At 34.3% G+C, this 18771-nt stretch overlaps 4 protein-coding genes across 5 annotated transcripts in view; 2 read left to right on the top strand and 2 right to left on the bottom strand.

Moving 5' to 3' along the window:
- The window catches only part of LOC101501445 (putative glucuronosyltransferase PGSIP8), a 6199-nt gene extending 5142 nt beyond the window's left edge, over nucleotides 1-1057 (top strand). Inside the window, exon 5 of the mRNA XM_004511626.4 lies at nucleotides 274-1057. Within this exon, the coding sequence (XP_004511683.1) occupies nucleotides 274-814 (541 nt within the window). The 3' untranslated portion in view covers nucleotides 815-1057. The remainder of the gene's footprint in view (nucleotides 1-273) is intronic.
- Nucleotides 1058-3363: 2306 nt separating this feature from the next.
- Nucleotides 3364-5850, top strand: LOC101501763 (probable pectinesterase 68). The gene is made up of 5 exons (XM_004511627.4): nucleotides 3364-3860; nucleotides 4055-4244; nucleotides 4833-5039; nucleotides 5154-5392; nucleotides 5507-5850. Exons 1-5 carry the CDS (start codon nucleotides 3544-3546, stop codon nucleotides 5661-5663), a joined length of 1110 nt encoding a protein of 369 aa, XP_004511684.1. The 5' UTR covers nucleotides 3364-3543; the 3' UTR covers nucleotides 5664-5850.
- A 1726-nt stretch (nucleotides 5851-7576) lies between these two features.
- On the bottom strand, nucleotides 7577-8373 carry LOC101502087 (small ribosomal subunit protein eS30z/eS30y/eS30x). The gene is made up of 3 exons (XM_004511628.4): nucleotides 8241-8373; nucleotides 8014-8151; nucleotides 7577-7843 (listed from the first exon to the last, which is right to left on the bottom strand). Exons 1-3 carry the CDS (start codon nucleotides 8242-8244, stop codon nucleotides 7797-7799), a joined length of 189 nt encoding a protein of 62 aa, XP_004511685.1. The 5' UTR covers nucleotides 8245-8373; the 3' UTR covers nucleotides 7577-7796.
- A 1853-nt stretch (nucleotides 8374-10226) lies between these two features.
- Nucleotides 10227-18137, bottom strand: LOC101502412 (protein transport protein SEC16B homolog). 2 transcript variants are annotated; one of them, XM_004511630.4, is made up of 14 exons: nucleotides 17955-18137; nucleotides 15912-17863; nucleotides 15445-15765; nucleotides 14917-15045; nucleotides 14716-14838; nucleotides 14404-14571; nucleotides 14137-14262; nucleotides 13918-14052; nucleotides 13169-13296; nucleotides 12988-13096; nucleotides 12597-12914; nucleotides 12347-12481; nucleotides 11936-12234; nucleotides 10227-11272 (listed from the first exon to the last, which is right to left on the bottom strand). In XM_004511630.4, the coding sequence occupies exons 2-14, from the start codon at nucleotides 17664-17666 to the stop codon at nucleotides 10744-10746; spliced, it is 4275 nt and encodes a 1424-aa protein (XP_004511687.1). In that variant the 5' UTR covers nucleotides 17667-17863; nucleotides 17955-18137; the 3' UTR covers nucleotides 10227-10743. The 2 variants fall into 2 exon arrangements, with proteins under 2 accessions (XP_004511687.1, XP_027193253.1); XM_027337452.2 differs by having other exon boundaries at nucleotides 17950-18137.
- Nucleotides 18138-18771: the final 634 nt, after the last annotated feature.

Raw genomic sequence — 18771 nt, forward strand, 5'->3', positions numbered from 1 at the left:
ATTTCTCTATTTATATTTTTGTCATGTTAAATTTATATATATATATATATATACATATATATATATATATATATATATATATATATATGTATGTATGCAGAATCACCATCTTCTATATTTTGGCCATTAGTCGTGTTACCGTGTTTGTGACCGTGTGATTGAGTCCGGGGATCATGCTAGAATCTGTGCTTCATTGTTTTATACTCTTTTGATACCATTTTTCTCACATTATAAAATTGAAAGCTATTCTAATATGACTTATAATTGGTGCAGGTATGCTTCTGAGATAACTGTGACAGTTATCCAATCTGCAATATATATAGGAATAGTAGCAATGACGCGTTTGGCAAAGCCAAACCTCTCAAAGTTATGTTATAGGCGTTCTGATAAGAGCATCAATCTGGCACACAACAGTCTCAAATTAGTAGCATTATGGTGCATACTTGCAGCTTACGCAACACCATTCTTTATCATTCCTCACACAATTCACCCTCTACTTGGTTGGATCCTCTATTTGCTTGGTTCTTTTGCATTTTGTTCAATTGCAATCAATGTCTTTCTTCTACCAATGTTGCCGGTTTTGGTGCCGTGGCTTGGGATTGTTGGGACCCTTTTGGTCATGGCATTTCCTTGGTATCCTGATGGAATTGTAAGAGCTATGTGCGTGTTTTTCTATGCCTTCATTTGTGCTCCATTTTTGTGGACATCTATGGTGAGAATTGTGGCGGGTCTTCGGCTATCTCTAGAAAGGGAAGCTTTTTTGCCAAGATTTGCAGAATGTTATCCACATTCTTGGTTTAACAAGTTATTTTGAGATGTGTAATTCGGCATAAGGTAAATGATAGGATATATAGGACAAAGAACTGAAAGAAAAAAGCATTCTAGATAAGCTTGGAAAAAATTGAGGTTGATGTGAAATCAGAATTGGGATAGGTTTTTGTCATTTGTTTTGTGTTGAGGGATTGAGAAAGATTTTGCATCATGAAAATGTTAAAAAGACAAAAGATGTTGAGGCCATTTTGCTCCTGAATATAAATTGGTCGGTCAAATTACTTCATGAATTTTGATAAATAAATCTTTGAAATTATAAAATATTAATCAAAACGATCTCTACGTAAACTTATGTCATTATAAATTTTAATGTGACACTATAACTGAATATGAAACTATCCCACATCAATGTCATCTTTCAATAAACAAAATTTTCGATGAAATTTTGTCATCTCATAGATAAATTTGTAAGTACTTTTAATTGTACATAGATTAATTATGGACTAATTCTTATTTTATAATTTTAAGGATATATTTACGAAATTAGGATTAATTTCATTGAATTTCCTAGGAGATAATTTCTATTTTAATTAAAGTTGTATTAATTTGTTCACTGATTTTAAATTTAAAAATTTGACCATATGGACCAAAAAAAAATAAAAATTTCTGACTACTAAATTTTATATAAACATGAGGCCTCTGTTCTATTTGCAGAGGTTAACAAACATAGTGGAAGGGCATAATTCCTATTTCTTCTATAATCATTATTTAGGAACTTGCTTACAAGTTTGTGTAAATCTTGTCTCATGCCCTCCACACTTGAAAATGGAAGTTTGAAAGATATAAGTCATATAGTTAGGGCCCCCAACGTTCAAAAATATTGTGAGTGGGACCAACATGTCTGCGACTATAAAGATAAAAAGGATCGATGGGCATATAATACAAAAATAGTATTTAATCCATGACGGGACCATCATGCATGCATGTGTGTCATGAACCCATCACATCACCACATCAAAATGACCGTTTGAGGAACAAGCACAACGGAGTTGCTATGACATTGGTGGTGAATCAGTGGAGGTGCACACAAAGATAAGGTATTGCTAATTAAGAATGTTATAAACGGTAATAGCTAGGGACTAATGAATTCTGAATTCTTATACCTTGGGACAAAAAAAAAGAATCTTTAGAATTTAGACAGGACCTGTAGTTAACCACTGGAACAAATCTTGAGTTTAACTCGTTACCATTAATTAACACAATAATAAGAAATGTTTGAAAGAATCCGGCCTCAAAATATAGATATTGTAAAATTAGATATTATACTTTGAATTTAAATTTAAAATTTTACATTTATGTGCGAAATTTTTTACCCTTATTTTAAAAAATTGCATAAAATATTCTATTTTTTAATAATTTTTTAATAAAAATTAATAATATGTTCATTGTTATGTTAATATACTATTTGAGCTACCGAACTTTTTACCTTGAAGAAAATTATATCATACATTATTTATAATTTACAATATAAATTATATTCATCACAAATGTTTTTTTATTAATATAACAGTTAAAAGATAATATTTTTTAAAAATAATTATAATAAAATAATTATTAATATATTATATAATCATACATATGACAAATATTTTTTCATGCATCAATTAATTAAAAAATAATCTTACACGAGCATATAGATTCTAAAAGAGAACTGTGTATTTTATTTTGTAGTATATTTTTAAATGTCTTTTAAAAATTTGAAGAACATTATAATACACTGTTATAATTTACTATAAAAATTATACATGCGACAAATATTTATATCTAATCAATTAATTAAAATATTAACTTTTACGAATAAATAGAAAAAATTAAAAAAAATGATAATAAAATAGTTTTAAATTACTTCATAAATCATACACGAGACAAATATTTTATTAATTAATATTGTGTTTCTTGAATTACTTTAAATTGCCTAAAGGGAATTTTTTTTCATAAGTATACTCCATCTTTCAAAATTTAACATTTCATTTAATTTACTATTGAAAAACATTTCTTTTATGATATCAATATTTCTAAGGTTAAATATGTAAACTTAATAGACAAATTTATTATTATAATTACCGTAAACTTTACTAGAATGTCTTATACACAATATTATGAGGAAATCATTTCCTAGTAAGAATTAATACAGCATAAAGTACGAGAATAACAGTCGTAGATAATCAAGGTTGGGTATATGAGATCCAAATAGTAGAAGACATCATAAATTATCAACGAAGCTGTTGGAGTTGGACTTTAATTAGAGACATCAGACATACCTAGTTTAGTGGTGTCTTCCATACCAAGCCAAAAAGGATGATGGCCCACTAGTTGCAACATTTTGTGTGTTTTACTTCAATAGCCAATCAATAATATATAATTTTAATTCCAAAGGCTAACCTACATTGCTCCATAAAAGCACCTAAAAATGACCGTTGGAAAAACCATTATCTATTGGCCATTCTTTTAAATAAATATTTTTATTTATAAAAAAACACACCTATATATATATAAGTATAAATCACAACAACAATAATACTAATAGTATATAATGCAGGCAAATAGCCTCTGACTATAATAAAATATACAAAGTTCCTTTCTTTTCTCTTTTCACATTCACTCATACTATATATTATATTTCACAAATATTTTAATCACTCTGCAATTCCTATATATAAATCCAATATCAAACACAGTTTCTTCTTTCAAACATTCTTTACATTTTGTTCGATGCAACTTTCAATAATGAATACGGCTACTATTTTCAATTCTTTTCAATTACTTTTGATTTTCACTTGCATGTTGTTAATTAATGCAGCAATAGTGACACAAGGTGCACGCTATCATCACGAAAGTACCTTCAACTATTTATCCTCTACAAACATTTCCAACCAGAACCACCACTGGATTGGACCCATCGGTCACCGTGTAATCACCGTTGATGTTAACGGTGGAGGTCAGTTCCGGTCCGTTCAAGAAGCCGTTAATGCCGTACCGGACAACAATAGAATGAATGTCCTTATTCAAATCAGTGCCGGATACTACATGTATGAACTGAAACTAGTTATTTGGTTTCTAATTCTTATAATTAACTAGATTTGTTTGCATATAGGGAAAATGAATCATTGTTTTTTAATTACATTTGTATAATATATAGTTTTATTGTTGGTGATAATTTGTTGATTTTTCTATAGAGATATAAATGTTAATATATTAGTTTATATTTTGTCGTTTATTGCAGAGAGAAGGTGGTGGTGCCGGGGACGAAGCCATACATTACGTTTGAAGGAGAGGGGAGGGAAGTGACGGTGATAGAATGGCATGATAGAGCGAGTGATCCTGGTCCCAACGGACAACAACTACGTACTTATAGAACTGCTTCTGTAACTGTCTTTGCTAATTATTTCTCTGCTAAAAATATCACTTTCAAGGTACCTAGATTAATGTTCATTTTCTATTAATCATTAATTTATTAGTTGAATAAATGTTTAATCTTTAATTTTTCTTTTGGCACATAAATGTTTTAATTTTTTACTCTGAGAGTAAATATTTATTTTAACTTAGAAATAGTAACCTCAGTGGAAGGGGAAGGAAGGAAGTACTGTACACACATTTTTTGTCGATGGCTAGCTAGCTACCAATATTGGTTACTGCATATTGCTCATCTTCTTCCTCGTGATTTTGCATGTGTTGTTTTTTTTCTGAAAAGTGTGTGTGTGTGTGAAAAGTGTTTAAACTTTTTAACTTGTGGTGGGTATGGTACGGTTTCCCATTTTTGTCGTGAGTAATTGATTTCTTTTGCTTTGGTATGAGCAGTATGAATAAATTACATTCTCACTAGATCACTCCAAAATATTATTAATATATAATTAATATTTTGAGATTTTCAAAATTTTAGTGATAATAATAATAATAATAATAATAATAATAATAATAATAATAATAATAATAATAATTATTATTATTATTATTATTTTTATAAAAAACATTTGAGTTAAAATTTATGTATATGAGTGTAGAACACAGCGCCGGCACCAATGCCCGGGATGCAAGGATGGCAAGCGGCGGCGTTTCGGATATCAGGTGACAAAGCATACTTTTCCGGGTGTGGTTTCTACGGCGCACAAGATACACTTTGCGACGACGCTGGTAGGCATTACTTTAAGGAGTGTTACATTGAGGGTTCCATTGATTTTATTTTTGGAAATGGAAGATCCATGTACAAGGTAATTAATACTTTATTAGCATACCGCTACTCATAGTTTATATTTTATAGTATGAGTATTTCTTAATTCCACCTTCCACTTTTGCGTTGACAGTTAATGATTGGTTGGTTTCAGGATTGCGAGCTACATTCAATAGCAACGAGGTTCGGGTCCATAGCAGCCCAGGATAGGAAATACCCATACGAGAAGACAGGTTTCGCATTCGTACGTTGCAGGGTGACAGGTACAGGCCCACTATATGTGGGCCGTGCAATGGGCCAGTATTCAAGAATAGTATACGCATACACATACTTCGATAATATAGTTGCACACGGCGGTTGGGATGATTGGGACCACGCCAACAACAAAAACAAGTAATTAACTAAGCTCCTTTCTTCATTAATCTCTACCAAATATTTGTAGAAACTACAAAGGCTAATTTCTTTTCATTTTGTTAATTGTTGATTTCTGGTGAAACAATTACTTAGGACTGTGTTCTTTGGAGTGTACAAGTGTTGGGGACCAGGAGCAGAGGCCGTGCGTGGGGTCTCATGGGCAAGGGAATTGGATTTCGAATCTGCGCATCCATTTCTCGTTAAGAGTTTCGTCAATGGAAGACACTGGATCGCACCCACTGATGCTTAGCCATACCCATATGTTTTAACATTTTTTCATTCTTGTTAATATTAGGAATTCTTTTGTTGATAATTCATTCTTTCTAGAGGGGTTGTCGTTCTGTAGTGTACCAAGGTTGTCTATTGACCATTCTTTGATCTCCTTCAAATGTATTAAGATATTATTATATAATTATAAAGGTCCAATTTTTTATTTATTAATGTTTCGTTAGACTGGTTTTGGAGCTGGATATTATATGTAGCAATATGGTACTAAATATTTTTCCAAAGTATCTACAATACAATCAGAATTCAGAAACATATATATCATTTTTATTACTTGAGGAGGCCTGGCAAAATGTTAGGCCTAAAGGCTTATGAAACTATGATCTAATTATTATTGTTTTTAATAGTAGGAGATACTATATGAGGTGAAATCTAAGTAACGGAGAGTTGATGATCCAAAACCATTTTTAAACCATTTATAAGTTGAGCGGGAAATGAAGAATACAGCAAATGATTAATAACTTTTTTTTCTTAGTAAACGTTCTAAAAACAACAAATTTTCTTGTCATATACAACCTTAAGCTGACAGAGCCTACAAATCATAGTGAACTTACAGTGAGTAGAAAAAGAACAACAAAATGACAGAATTTGGGTCCTGTTTCCGGTAAATAAAGTGAGCGATTATGTATTGATATAAAACTAGACGAGACTAGGAACGAAGATGGGGCAGGATGCAAAGCATTGCAGCAAGGCAACGATGTTGTAAAATGAAATGGTAGCAGCAAAAACTAAGTATTGGTGTATTTGCTAATGCACCTTAAGTAGATTTAGTGGTTGCTAAATGAAAGCTATATTTTAAATATTTTAAACGACAGTGGTACATATAAAATATCTGGAGAGGAACAAAACTTCGATTTTATGGATGAAATGAACTATAGTTTTTGTTTTCTTTCCACTCTTAATCTATTTATGAAGAAACAAATACAACATACCAGACCAGAAACTTAAATTGCAATAACAATCACATTGGGGATTTCTGATGGGACGTTTATTCCCTCAAGACATTTTGTCCGATTAGATCTCTTACAAATATAATTAGTTCGATCTCTTGGCAAAAAAATGTGCTACTTATGTAGAACAAATTGTTTACTAGACAATAAAGAGGAAGACAAAGAAGCAGTAACATTCTAATTTTTATTTGCTTGACATTTCATAATCAACGCATCAACAGAAAGTTGTGCATCTACTTGGAATCAATCTCCGAAACATGAAAAGAAGCGTAGGCAAGAGAATCGATATTGAAGGAGAAGTACAAAGACATCAAAGTGAAAAGATTAATCCAAAATACATGGAAGAAAAGAGAACCACCACACACATTGGACCTCAGTTAAACTAAACAAATCCATATCTTGGGAACATTTGAGGAAAGAAACACATGAGGGGCCCAGATGATAAATTAACAGTGGTGGATGGGATGGAATGCTGATGCATTGCTCTTATTTCATTCCCCATTCTTTAATTCTAAAATAGTCCAACCAACGGTTGCCTTCCATTCCACCAATCCAAAAACAATGAAAGATATTGAGAATCAAATCAGGTCAAGAAACACATACACTTGCAGTTGTGAGCCAGCAATTAACAGAGCAGAATTGCATACACAGGTGGGTAGTAAAACATCCCTATCCCAACCCACTAGAATCGCGTTTCATATTTGAGTCCAGAAAGTGAATGGGCGCGAGGCAGCACTTCTAAGTTTTAGATTATCAAATAAGGATAAAACTAAGTGAATGAACGTGAGGCAGAACTTCTAAGTCTTGGATGATAAAATAGGGGTAAAACTAACACCACCGATAAAACAATCAAAAGCGAAGATATCATCTCACTGACTATGTAAAATTTAACTTCAGAGCAATGATTTAACAGATGTACCAAGCACAATTTAACAAAAAATGATTAAAATCTTAAAGCAGTTACAAAATTGAACTAAGCAACAACTTAGAAAGTGTATGCAAAATAATATAGTTTGATATTTAACTAACACAAAAACCGTTCAAAGATCATAATCGAACCACTAACATCCAAAAAAGAAGAAAAATAAAATAAAATTTCATAAGCAAATTTTCGAAGTTAAGACCCTGATATTCTTCAAGAATCAACCCTACTTCTCCGATGAGTTGGGGCCCCTCTTCTTGCCAAATCCAACCACTATAATAACACAGAAAAGAATCAAACATCAGAAAACCACAGTTTCGCATTCTCTAATTTATAACAAACAAATTAACCGTCTTCTCAGATTTGAAAATATGCAATCAGCAAAAATTACAATTAAAAACAAAATTTAGAGTTCCAAATAAAATTAGGGTTTCAATGAATACCGGCGGTGACGAATCGGCGATTGTACTGCATACGCTTGTGAGCACGGCCACGTGGCTTCTTCTTCTTGTCCTGCTTGGCCACTTTTGGTGTTTGGCCTCTCACTTTTCCGGCACGAGCAAGTGAACCGTGAACCTTACCTACAAAATAGATTCCATTGTTGATTAATGATTATGGACAAAAGAGAAACATACTCATAGATCGTTTATAATAAGGCAATTGAACTAACCCATGATTGTGACGATGAATTTCTGTGCAGAATCCTCTCTCCGTTGGTTGCGATCGCTTGCTGCGGCCGAAAGCACCAAATTACTATCAGAACTCGTTTGAATATGGTTTGTGCTATTAGTATTGGTGGAACTAGGATTAGGGTTTTAGGGTTATGGGCTCGAGTACGTTGAAACAAGATGGGCCTTGTTTTAGTAGCTTGTGATCCGGGCCGGGGCCTATATGTTTCCTTAAAAATATTGCTATAAACAATTAAGAGTTAGAGACATTAGTAATAGTGTGCTTTTTTTTTTTTTGTTTCCAAGAAATAGTGTACACTTTTCAAATTTTAATATTATAAATAATTAAATAAGATAGTAAAATATTTGTTGGAACAAAAAAAAAAGAATGGTAAAATACCCTAAGATATAACTAATTTGAATTCCAACATTCGTTGTGCTTATGTTCATATAAAATATTTAAAAAATATGTTGGTTTATAATATTTCTATATAAAAAGTTCCTATATTTTTTAATCCCTAAAAATGGAAAGATTAATTTCTTTTAGTCTTTGATGAGTAAAGTGAAAAATAAAAAATATAGTAGTACAACTTTTGTTAAAGGCTAGAATAACATTTTTGGTTTAAGCCTTATGAATAGAATAAATGTGGTTGGAATGAAAGTCTCTACTTGGATGAACAGTCAAATTCTACAACAAAAATTAGTTATCAACAAAATTGATAAATACTTCAAACTTATAACATAGTTCTAAAAAACAAGGTTAAAATCATAAAAGTTTTATAAAGATTCAAATTGACATTTTAAATTTTATGATTGCTTAAATAGGACCAAAACTGACTTTTTTAATTTCATGATTATTTAAATAGGTGATGCCACTGGGTTAATTGATAGCAATTTTTTATTAAAAAAAATAGAGATTATTAATTAGTTAGGGAGAGGACAAATTCGTTAGCAATAAAAGTTGAACCCTGGATCTCTTTCATGAAATTTCTTTAATGTCCTTAATCATACCATTGAGCTACACATTCGAAGACAATTGATAGCAATGTATGGACAGATACATTCGCTATGTAGTGAGGGCAAATATCCACACAATGTTCTATATATATTTGCCTTTAGTTGTCTTTAACACTAATAGTGGGAATTCTGATAGTTGATTATTGTGAATATCATCAAGATCCGAATGAAAAAATTTAGGAGTGGTGAATTAAACCAGGTCTCTTGGCTCAATTGTTGTAAGGCCAACCTTGGGCCAGACACATTAGAGTCGACCTGGTGCTCCTAGGTTCAACTTTCAGTACTATCAAAAAAGAGTTTGGCTTGGCAACAAGAGCCACATACCATGACAATGACTAGTCCTTGCTTAAAAAGTTTGGGATGCAATCAAAACTAATCACGGGAGATGTTTGATCATTCTGACGTTTTCAAAATACTAAAAAATATCTAAATTTTTTGATGTATTTTTCTTTACAAAAATCTTAGAGAAAAATGACCATGCACTATTAAGTATAAACCAATTTTACATTGACACTTAATATAATAATTGAATTTATCATCTAAGACACGATTGACACTGTCATCATCATGCAATGCATTAACTATGGGTGTAAAACTGTCTACACTGTTTAAAAATGATGTTATATATAAATAAGTATTGACTTAGATCCTTCATCAGATAGCCTATATACTCCATTATCTTGGCTTGGTTCATATTGTTAATCAGCGTTTGGGTTGACAACGTCAACCACAGGCCAAAAATCGTCCAGGTCGAGTCAGCTTTAAAAGTTATCATAAAAAAGAGCAAAAGCTTCAACACAGGCCAAAATGAGCTTTGATGCTCAATTTTTCAAAGCACGCCAGTAGTTTTACTTATTTTTATTGCATTGAGCCCTGTTCAACAACATTCTAAAACAATCACTGACGAGCAATGCCTTACATCCCTGCCCCATCATCACATCATATACATAAATATATATTGAAGGCTGATCTGGAAATTTATATCATCATTTAAAAACTGAAACCAATACAAAAGGGACAAAACTATATATTACAATTCCATACACTATACTTTGTCCTTGATCTGTTGAGGCCATCTTTTTCCCTCGCAAGGCATTGTGTTTCTTGTTTCAATAAAATGAACAAATGGGTTGTACTACTCACCTAAAAACAGGAAGCCATTTTTCTTGCTACATAAGACACCAGTTCCATAAACCTGATATGGTAACTGATGTCAATTCCTTGGCATTTTAAACAAAACAACACCTATTATCAAGTAAGCAGACCACATTTAATCTTACATCACCAGGTCAGAAGTTGGGAATTTAAAAAATACCGAGACGAGAATGGGAACGGGGCAGGGAGATAGATATAATTTTGTTTCTGTATGAACTCCATCTGGTGTGGTTCCACTATTCCATACTTCTAGAGAAATGCAGAAGCAGGGACGTCCCAATTATTCTGATGATCAAAAACAAAATTTGATATTTACGAGCTTGAGTGTATGCTTCATAGTTCAACCTCTTGAAGATCTTCACCAAAACTGCTATTTTTTTTCATAGTCGATTGCATTGAAGATGGATCAGGCATAAATGTTGATGTTGGCATGCCCAAAACTTCACCTGAAGGCTTAATTTCACCCATTTTTGGAGGGCTAAATGAATCATTAAAACTTCCACTCCATGAAGCTGTTCGACGAGAATGCGCAAAATGAGAGTTACTGCCATCTATCTGTCCCTGGTTTGAGATGTTGCCTGCACTTGGAAACCTTTGCATGGTCATCGTTTGTGGTTGTGCATGTTTCGGAGAATGGTATGACCAATCATTTGTTGAAGATGTAGAAGGATCTTCATTAGCTGCACTATCTTCTAGGTTGCTTTCGGCAATAGCCTCCATATTTCGCTCATTTGATGATGGTACAGGAGCTGGAACAAAAAACTTTGCATTGGCAGGAAGAGCAGGTTTCACGGGTGGAACGGAAGGGGAGTGAAACAAGTTTGCGGAGTTTCCACCATTTTGGTTGAAGGTGTCAACATATCTGAATAGTACACAAACAATTTCATCAATATTTTCGAAACTTTCAAATACTGTTGATGATTGATAGCAGATAAACTATTAATTTTTTCACTTGTTTGTGAAAACTGAGTGGCTTCGTGGAATAGCCAGAACCCATAGGTTCTCATCTTAGGTATTTCTAGTATTTATTTTAGCTAGGACTCCAAACAAGACAAACCGCCATATTAAAGATAAGGAAAAAATGAACTCACCTTTCCTGAGATTGAGATATGTCTAAATAACACATACATCCCTTCTATTTTGTAATGGACACTTGCTTCCCCTCAGTTACACTCACCCTAACAAAAAGAGGGGTGTATGTGCCATTTAGACATATGCCAAGCAAGTTGTGTCATTTAAACAGACCTGAAGGAAGGTGATTGCAATTTCTCCAACAAACGAGAGTGGTTAGTGTTTGTATAAAAAATTAGAAGGAATGTATGATTTAAGCATACATCAGGGGAAGTGAGTGCAACTCCTATACTTCTGGAAAGGTCTTCCATTTCAATTTTACTAATCTCATAGAGAACCTTACAGGAGGCTTACTTTATAATGATTCATAGCCGACAATATAACTAAAAAACAAAAATGTCAACTGCTTGGAACTATTACTTGATTTAACAACACATAAAAGATAAGCTATTACCTTGACCGAACACCTAAGCGACTGCGAGCAGAGAATTGGTTTGAGCTAGGTGGTATCGGTGGCATCCCTGGACTAGGTTCAGGACTTGAAGTTCTTGTGCTCGAGAACTCATTCAGAGACGAACCTTCTGTTTGCAACGCAGATTTCAAGTTGTATTCAGTTGAACCATTCTGGAAAGCAGCAGTTGTCGGAGGTGGTGGTGGCAGAGCGGCTTCTTCAGCTGGAACTTCAGCACCTTCCTCTACCCATCTCTTCAGCTTTTCGTCATAATAGAACTTGTTTTTCTCGCCCAATTTAGCCTTGGTATAGAGCAAAATACGTACCATTTGAATAGGCAGACAGAACTCAGAAGTACTGTTGAGAAGAAAAACAAAATAAAACAGACTAACTGCATAGAACAACTAATGATACCTGTTTACCAGAGCGAGGTCCCAAGACTAGCCCCACTGTTTTTTGCAGAAGTTGTGACCCAAAACCAAAACGAGGAAAGCGTGATGCACCCCCCGATACCTGGACTTTTCCTTGTACATCAGACGATGTCGTTTCCTGGGATAAATCAACCAGAATTTTTTTTCAAGGTTAAATATAATATGCTAGTCAATCAATATATACAGAGGAAGGTGAAAAACTTCACAGCACGGCATTTGCGGTACTCACACACCTGTCTTGGGCTTCTACCAATATCTGGCTCTGAAACACTTCTATTAGGCTTGGGCATTTGATTATTGTCAGCTGTCCACTCACTTATGGGTTCCATTGAAGCAGATGGAACTAAAGATGACATGGCCATTGTTGACTGGCTAGTGGGTACTCTTGGTGCCATATGCTGGTAATGTTGTTCATTTCCGTGAACAGTTCCTTGTGATGATGATGGACCAGGTGGTGGTAAACTGCCAACAACCCGATGGGCAGTGCTATCAAAAAAGTTAAGCAATTTGCCAACTAATTTTGCAGGAGCTAAATTTGCAGCATATCCACCCTGATCGAATATGCAAAAGGTTAAGTCAGAAAACTATCAAAATAATTACGAATTATAAAGGACAAGGAAGTACCTGTTGGTGGGTCCTAATTCTCTCCTCAAGAGATAATACCATCTGTTTCCACGTTTCTACTTCTGGAGCACGGCCAGTTTTCAAGGATTTCAGTACTGCTTGACAGTATCTGAGATCAAATAACAACAATGAGATAGATCATATAGAGAATAATATCACAGATAATACTCCATGTACTTACTTCAATGAGTCTGAAACCTTTCCCACTTCAGCAAGCATATACGCATATATAAGCTTATATGGTTGAAATGAATGCAAAACAAACTGAGAGTTTCCAAGCAGCTTTGAATATTCATATAACTCAGTCCTCTGTTTAACACATCATATAAGTTTGAGTTATTACGGAGACAGTAGACAACTCGTACAAAAGAAAATATCAAATCATATTGAACATGTTCTTTTATAGAGCAATAGTTGCTGGGTGACACAATATACCATACAGATAGGTTGTATGTCATCATTGTTCTTAAAGATAGATATTAACATGCGGTGCCTCCATTCATTCAACATGCTCTTGGAATTCAAAATCTCGTCAAATGACCCTTCCATTTCTGAACAAGTATATTATCTTGTTCTGCTGCTTTATTGTCTATAATCCTCTTCAATGCTTTTACCCCTCAAATTCTTTAGTAGTAATAGTAGTTTTGACTTTTGATTCTCTTGGCTAGTATTAAAGACTATCTAAATCAATGCTTCCTAAGCATGTATATATACACAAAGAGGAAACAACACCCTTGTTTGAACCACACAAATCCCTAAAACTTGAGTGATTGGCAACCAGAAAAACTATCTGACAGAGCAAGAGAGCTATTGGAAGAGAGACACGGCATACTTTGTTTTGTGGGAAACGAACTCAAAACATGTGCATGTAGCAGAACAGCTAAATATTGTGGAAGAAGTAACTTAAGAACTAAGGAAATTTCAAATTACCTGAATAGCTTCTGGACTAGCATAAGTTCGAGGACATTTCCAGTGATCTGCTCCTATTAAGCAAAGTCTTGCACTGTCTGAGTATGACTCGAAATTTGCTTCAGCAACTAAATAGCAGATGTGTGCAGCCGTAATCTAAAATATGAGTCTCAAGTCAGAAGCTGAACGGAAAGCTACAAAAAAACATTAGTGGAGTAAATGAAAGAACGAGAACTATACCTCCCTTTTTTCCTTCCACAAGCAATCACCAAGGTGAATAATTACAAGCTCGTCACCTTTGGTTCTGTTTGCAGTAATTACAGCCAGATTCTCCTCCCAATCATCAAGCATACCATTACATGCAACCTGAAATTGCAAGAAATGGATTAAGCTTTTAGCTCCAAGTCAAACAAAAAGCATTAACCTGTCAACTATTGAACAAATATATGTAATAGAACATCTTGAGTCTCAATTTCATGGCTTCGTCCTTTATCTTATTAGGATCACCTGTTCAGACTGCTGAGGCAAATTAAAAGCACCAGGTTGTCCACTAATAGAGGTTCCAGTAGAGAATACTTCAGCTGGTTGGCCAGCAATTAAAAGGCATAATGTGCGTAGAGGTGACCCCGCAACCAACTGGCGGAGTGCCATTTGCTTTACTGTCTCAACGTAGAACTGCATCGCAAATATGGATCAAATTTATTTCACCAACAAAGGTGGTATGAGAAAAAGATCGTCAGACCCAAAAGGGACTGTCTAAATCAGATATGAGATATGAGCATCAGCAGTATTAAACATTCTGAAAGTTTGGCATCTGACCTGCTCACCGAGTTGTGAAGCAAGAACAAGTGCAGGTCCCCACAATTGTCCTTCTTGTGCATGCTGTAAAGCCTCCATCTTTTTCCCAGAGACAAGAAGATTTTGTACTTCCGAAGCCATTACCTAAATCAAATCAAATTCAGTCAAGGATACAGAACAATGTAAAAGGGGGATCGTGTCAGAAATTAACTTAATACACACCCTCATTTGTTCATCAGAAGGCAAATTTTGCAAGCAATGACTTGGCATCCCATATTGAGTGAACTTTGTGCCACTAACTTTGGCAGATGCAAAAAGCTTTGCAACTGCCGACTCGGGAGCATCATTTTCCTGTTTCAAAATACAAGCCACAAAGAGGAATGATTAGTTAAGCCAATCATAATATTTTAGCCAAACAAAAAGAATAGGATTATAACCATTTGCAGAGCAATTATAATTATGACATCAAAAACCACTCCAAAAGGAAGTGATTCAAAGACAGAAATAAAGAACATATATCATCCACACCAACAAGTTTGAAACAATGCAAGATAGAAAACTTAGGTCTCCAGGATCTTCATTTATGAAAGTTGACCTAAATTTAAAGCTTAATAATGTCGCAAAATCTTGTGAATAATACAGCTCTTAATAGAATGTTGATCAACCTTGTAAAGTATGGTAAAAAAAATCAACTAAAAGTGATATAATAAAGTAAACCCAAAAAAATGAATGACTAAAGATGTAACTTACTTTCAGTATGGTATCTGTACCAAAAGGAGAACGTAGTTTTCCATAATGCTGACAAGCTATTTTAAGCAAGGAGAGGAGGAGTCTCAACCTTTCACCTTTCTTATAATCCATATCAGGTGATTCGCAGCGTGCAATCCTCTCATCTAACCATTTGTACAGCTCCTTACTTCCAACACTACCACCAACCAATGGACCTGGGAAAGATTGCTGGCTTAGAGCACGAAAATAATCACCAGTAGCATTTCCAATAGTAGAAGAATTGATGCTTCCCGTGACAACTTCCGTCAAGTTCAGCACAGAAATGGAACCTTGTACAGAATCCTTCAGATAAATAAATATATATTGTTAAAAATTAAAGTACTGGGTGGAAAGTACAAGAGAGAGGGAAAATACAAAAGCAGCCTCCAAGTCTTTCGAAAACCAGATCAAACTTAGATCAAAACTGAAAAGAGGAATCAAGAATTAACCTGGCTTCCATATGATGCATTCAAAACACTTGGATCTTTCATTACGATGAGTTTTCCACCAAATCCAAATGTTACAAGCGCATGAGAAGGACGTCCAGCGGATGATCTTCCAGCATGAGGGGCATACGAATATTGATATCCACCCTGGATTGATGGCTGGGAGTAACTCTGGGAGTTCTGATTTTCAGCAAAAACATTCGAGAATTGTTTTTTTTCATCAAAATTTGTATGTGAATAATTAAATTGATGAAAATTGTCCCCACCAGGGACAAAAGTTTTTGGTTCAAAAGTTCCATTAGTCAAACCATGAGCATGGTTTCCATTGTTTTTGTATAATGAAACTGATCCAAAGGAACTAGAAGTACTTTCTTGATCATTGAACCCAGACATACTTGAACCATAAGAATGATTAACTTGCTGGTTAACACCATATGAACCACCCCAGCTACCATCTACAGCTTGACTACCGACACCCTGTGATCCATAATTACCAGCTTGGGTATACTCACTATTCAAACTGTTATTATCGTTAAGGGAGAAAGTATTGGTAGAAGTATGCCCATTTTCAAGTCCATGAACAGAAGACTGTATGGATGAATTGTAAGTTTCCAATGAGCGCCATTCTTGGGCAATTGTGTCATAATACCAACCAGGATATTGAGGATCAAAAACCATATGCTCCGGGTACCCATTATTTCCTTGTGAAACCTGATTCCAGCTAGATACACTTTCAGTTGTGCCAGTTTCTGCCAAAGTTCCAGCAACCGACTGTGCAGTTTGCTGCACATAAGAGATCTCGGTTTTTCCATCAGAAGCAGCAGCCCAATCCACAGCTGTATTGGCTTCAGAGGCCCAATCCGCAGGTGTGTTGGCTTCAGCGGTTTGTTGACTAGTAGCTGTTGTGTCGTAGCCATCTATTTGACACCATTGCCCAGTGGTATGGTCATACTTCCATCCAGGATAAAGATCCTCCCAATTCTGACTACTACTCAGATCTTGTCCATTATTGTGTTGGCCTGAAGATGCATCATAAGTTCCCCCCTCTGGATATTGCACATAATTGACCGAAGTATTTAAGCCATCAACTTGTTTGTCCGTGTGATTTTCAAAAGAACTACCATAACCTTGAACCCCTTGATGCTGCAAGTAATCAACTGAAGTATTAAAGCCATCGGTTTGAACTTCATTACTAGGAATCGCCTGACTATTTAAATTATCGTGGGAAATCACCGGAAAATCAGCAGATTGATCTCCCAACTCACTGAAAAAGTCAGAATATGATCCAAACCCAATGTCTCCATTTGCATCAGCATGAAAAGAATTCCAATCCTTCTCCTTAATCCCTGAACTAGCAATCTCATTGCTCTCCACAACAGTTGCAACCGCCGTAACCTCCAATCCCGTCCCAATCTCTTTATTACTGAGATCAATCTTACTATCACACTCAACTGAACTAGAAGCCTTCAACAAACTTCCCTCCTTGTCATCATCATGTCCACCAACCAAATCCACATCAGATTTTACAGTACCTAATTCCTCTTGGAGTTCAACCCCACTTTCCCCAAAATCAGAATTCTCAAATGCAGCAGCATCAACATCACTGATACTCAGATTCGCAAACGCTTTAGCATCATCAGAATCATTCCCTTCATAATTACCAGACTTAACAGGCTCCACCAAATCATCCTCAACAAGTTTATCAAAGAAATCTTCATCGGTCTGATCTTCCACGTGAAATGGAGGATTCGAAGCCATCGACTAAAACCCTAATCCTACCCCTTGATCTCACCAATTACTGAAAAAAATTCGCCGACAAACACGCTCCAATTAACACAGATTTCACCTCTCGTAAATCCTAACCTCGACGATAGAGCTAAACCTCGAGATCCAAAACGAAAAATCTCAAAGTTTATGCTCCCATATAGCTAAACCCCGAATTGAAGGTGCAATAACTGAAACAGAAAACGAGATCTGGGAATTATGAAGAAGAAAAAAACTCACACAATCCAAATGTATTGACAAATGAAGGAAAACATACGATACCAGGAAAGTGCAGTAAGGGTTAGGATTTCAATTCAACACATAGAAACAAGTTGACCTTAAAGATCCACGTTCACAAAATTGCAGGAAACCGTAGAGAGAATATTTGGAGACAGTGGAAAGAGGAAAAGCCCTCGATTTTGCACCACCCCCACCCCGTCAAGAACAAAAAATACAACTGCGTTCTTTATGTTTTTTAAATAATAATATTTATTTATGTACTGGTAAAAAAATATATTGTTTATATTTATTTATGATTGCATTATTTTATTCACCTCGTGTGTTTAACATTTTCCATGTAAAGATTTTATTTTCTTACAAATTTAATTGTCATGTATGATCGTCATACTATTCACATATTATAATTATTTATAAATATAATTTTAAAATAATTATAATAAAAATTAAATAAATTTAATTAATAAACTATATAAAAATATTTATAATATAATATATGAATTAAATTATTTTTCTTTTTAAAAATATTTTTTAACATACAAATATTTTTTACATTTATAATCAATTATATATTAAAAGTACTTACTTTAATGACAATTATTTTTAAAATTATTTATGTGATTTGTCGATTATTTAAATTTTTTAAAATTAATTATCTATTAAAATTAAATTTGTTTAGTAAAAAATATATACTGAGTAGCTTTGTTTGTGATTTGCCAATGGTCAAAGTTATGAACCATAGAGAAGACAGATTCTTTTGGAAAAGGGATACAAAAAAATATTCAAAATGCAATGCTACATTCACATACGGCCATTTTGTCCCTTCACCCCTTTATTTTCAGGCATACTCCTATGTTATCCA

Source organism: Cicer arietinum, chromosome 8, assembly GCF_000331145.2.
Source record: "Cicer arietinum cultivar CDC Frontier isolate Library 1 chromosome 8, Cicar.CDCFrontier_v2.0, whole genome shotgun sequence".
In the NCBI taxonomy this organism is placed as follows: Eukaryota; Viridiplantae; Streptophyta; class Magnoliopsida; order Fabales; family Fabaceae; genus Cicer; species Cicer arietinum.

Coding starts and splice junctions, on each gene's coding strand:
- LOC101501763 (XM_004511627.4), top strand. CDS start 3,544: ATGCAACTTTCAATAATGAATACGGCTACTATTTTCAATTCTTTTCAA. Junction 3,861..4,054: donor ATCAGTGCCGGATACTACAT/GTATGAACTGAA, acceptor CGTTTATTGCAG/AGAGAAGGTGGTGGTGCCGG. Junction 5,040..5,153: donor ATGGAAGATCCATGTACAAG/GTAATTAATACT, acceptor GGTTGGTTTCAG/GATTGCGAGCTACATTCAAT.
- LOC101502087 (XM_004511628.4), bottom strand. Junction 7,844..8,013: donor TCGCCGATTCGTCACCGCCG/GTATTCATTGAA, acceptor GTGTTATTATAG/TGGTTGGATTTGGCAAGAAG.
- LOC101502412 (XM_004511630.4), bottom strand. CDS start 17,666: ATGGCTTCGAATCCTCCATTTCACGTGGAAGATCAGACCGATGAAGAT. Junction 13,297..13,917: donor CTAGTCCAGAAGCTATTCAG/GTAATTTGAAAT, acceptor TGTGTTAAACAG/AGGACTGAGTTATATGAATA. Junction 12,482..12,596: donor TTGGTAGAAGCCCAAGACAG/GTGTGTGAGTAC, acceptor GATTTATCCCAG/GAAACGACATCGTCTGATGT.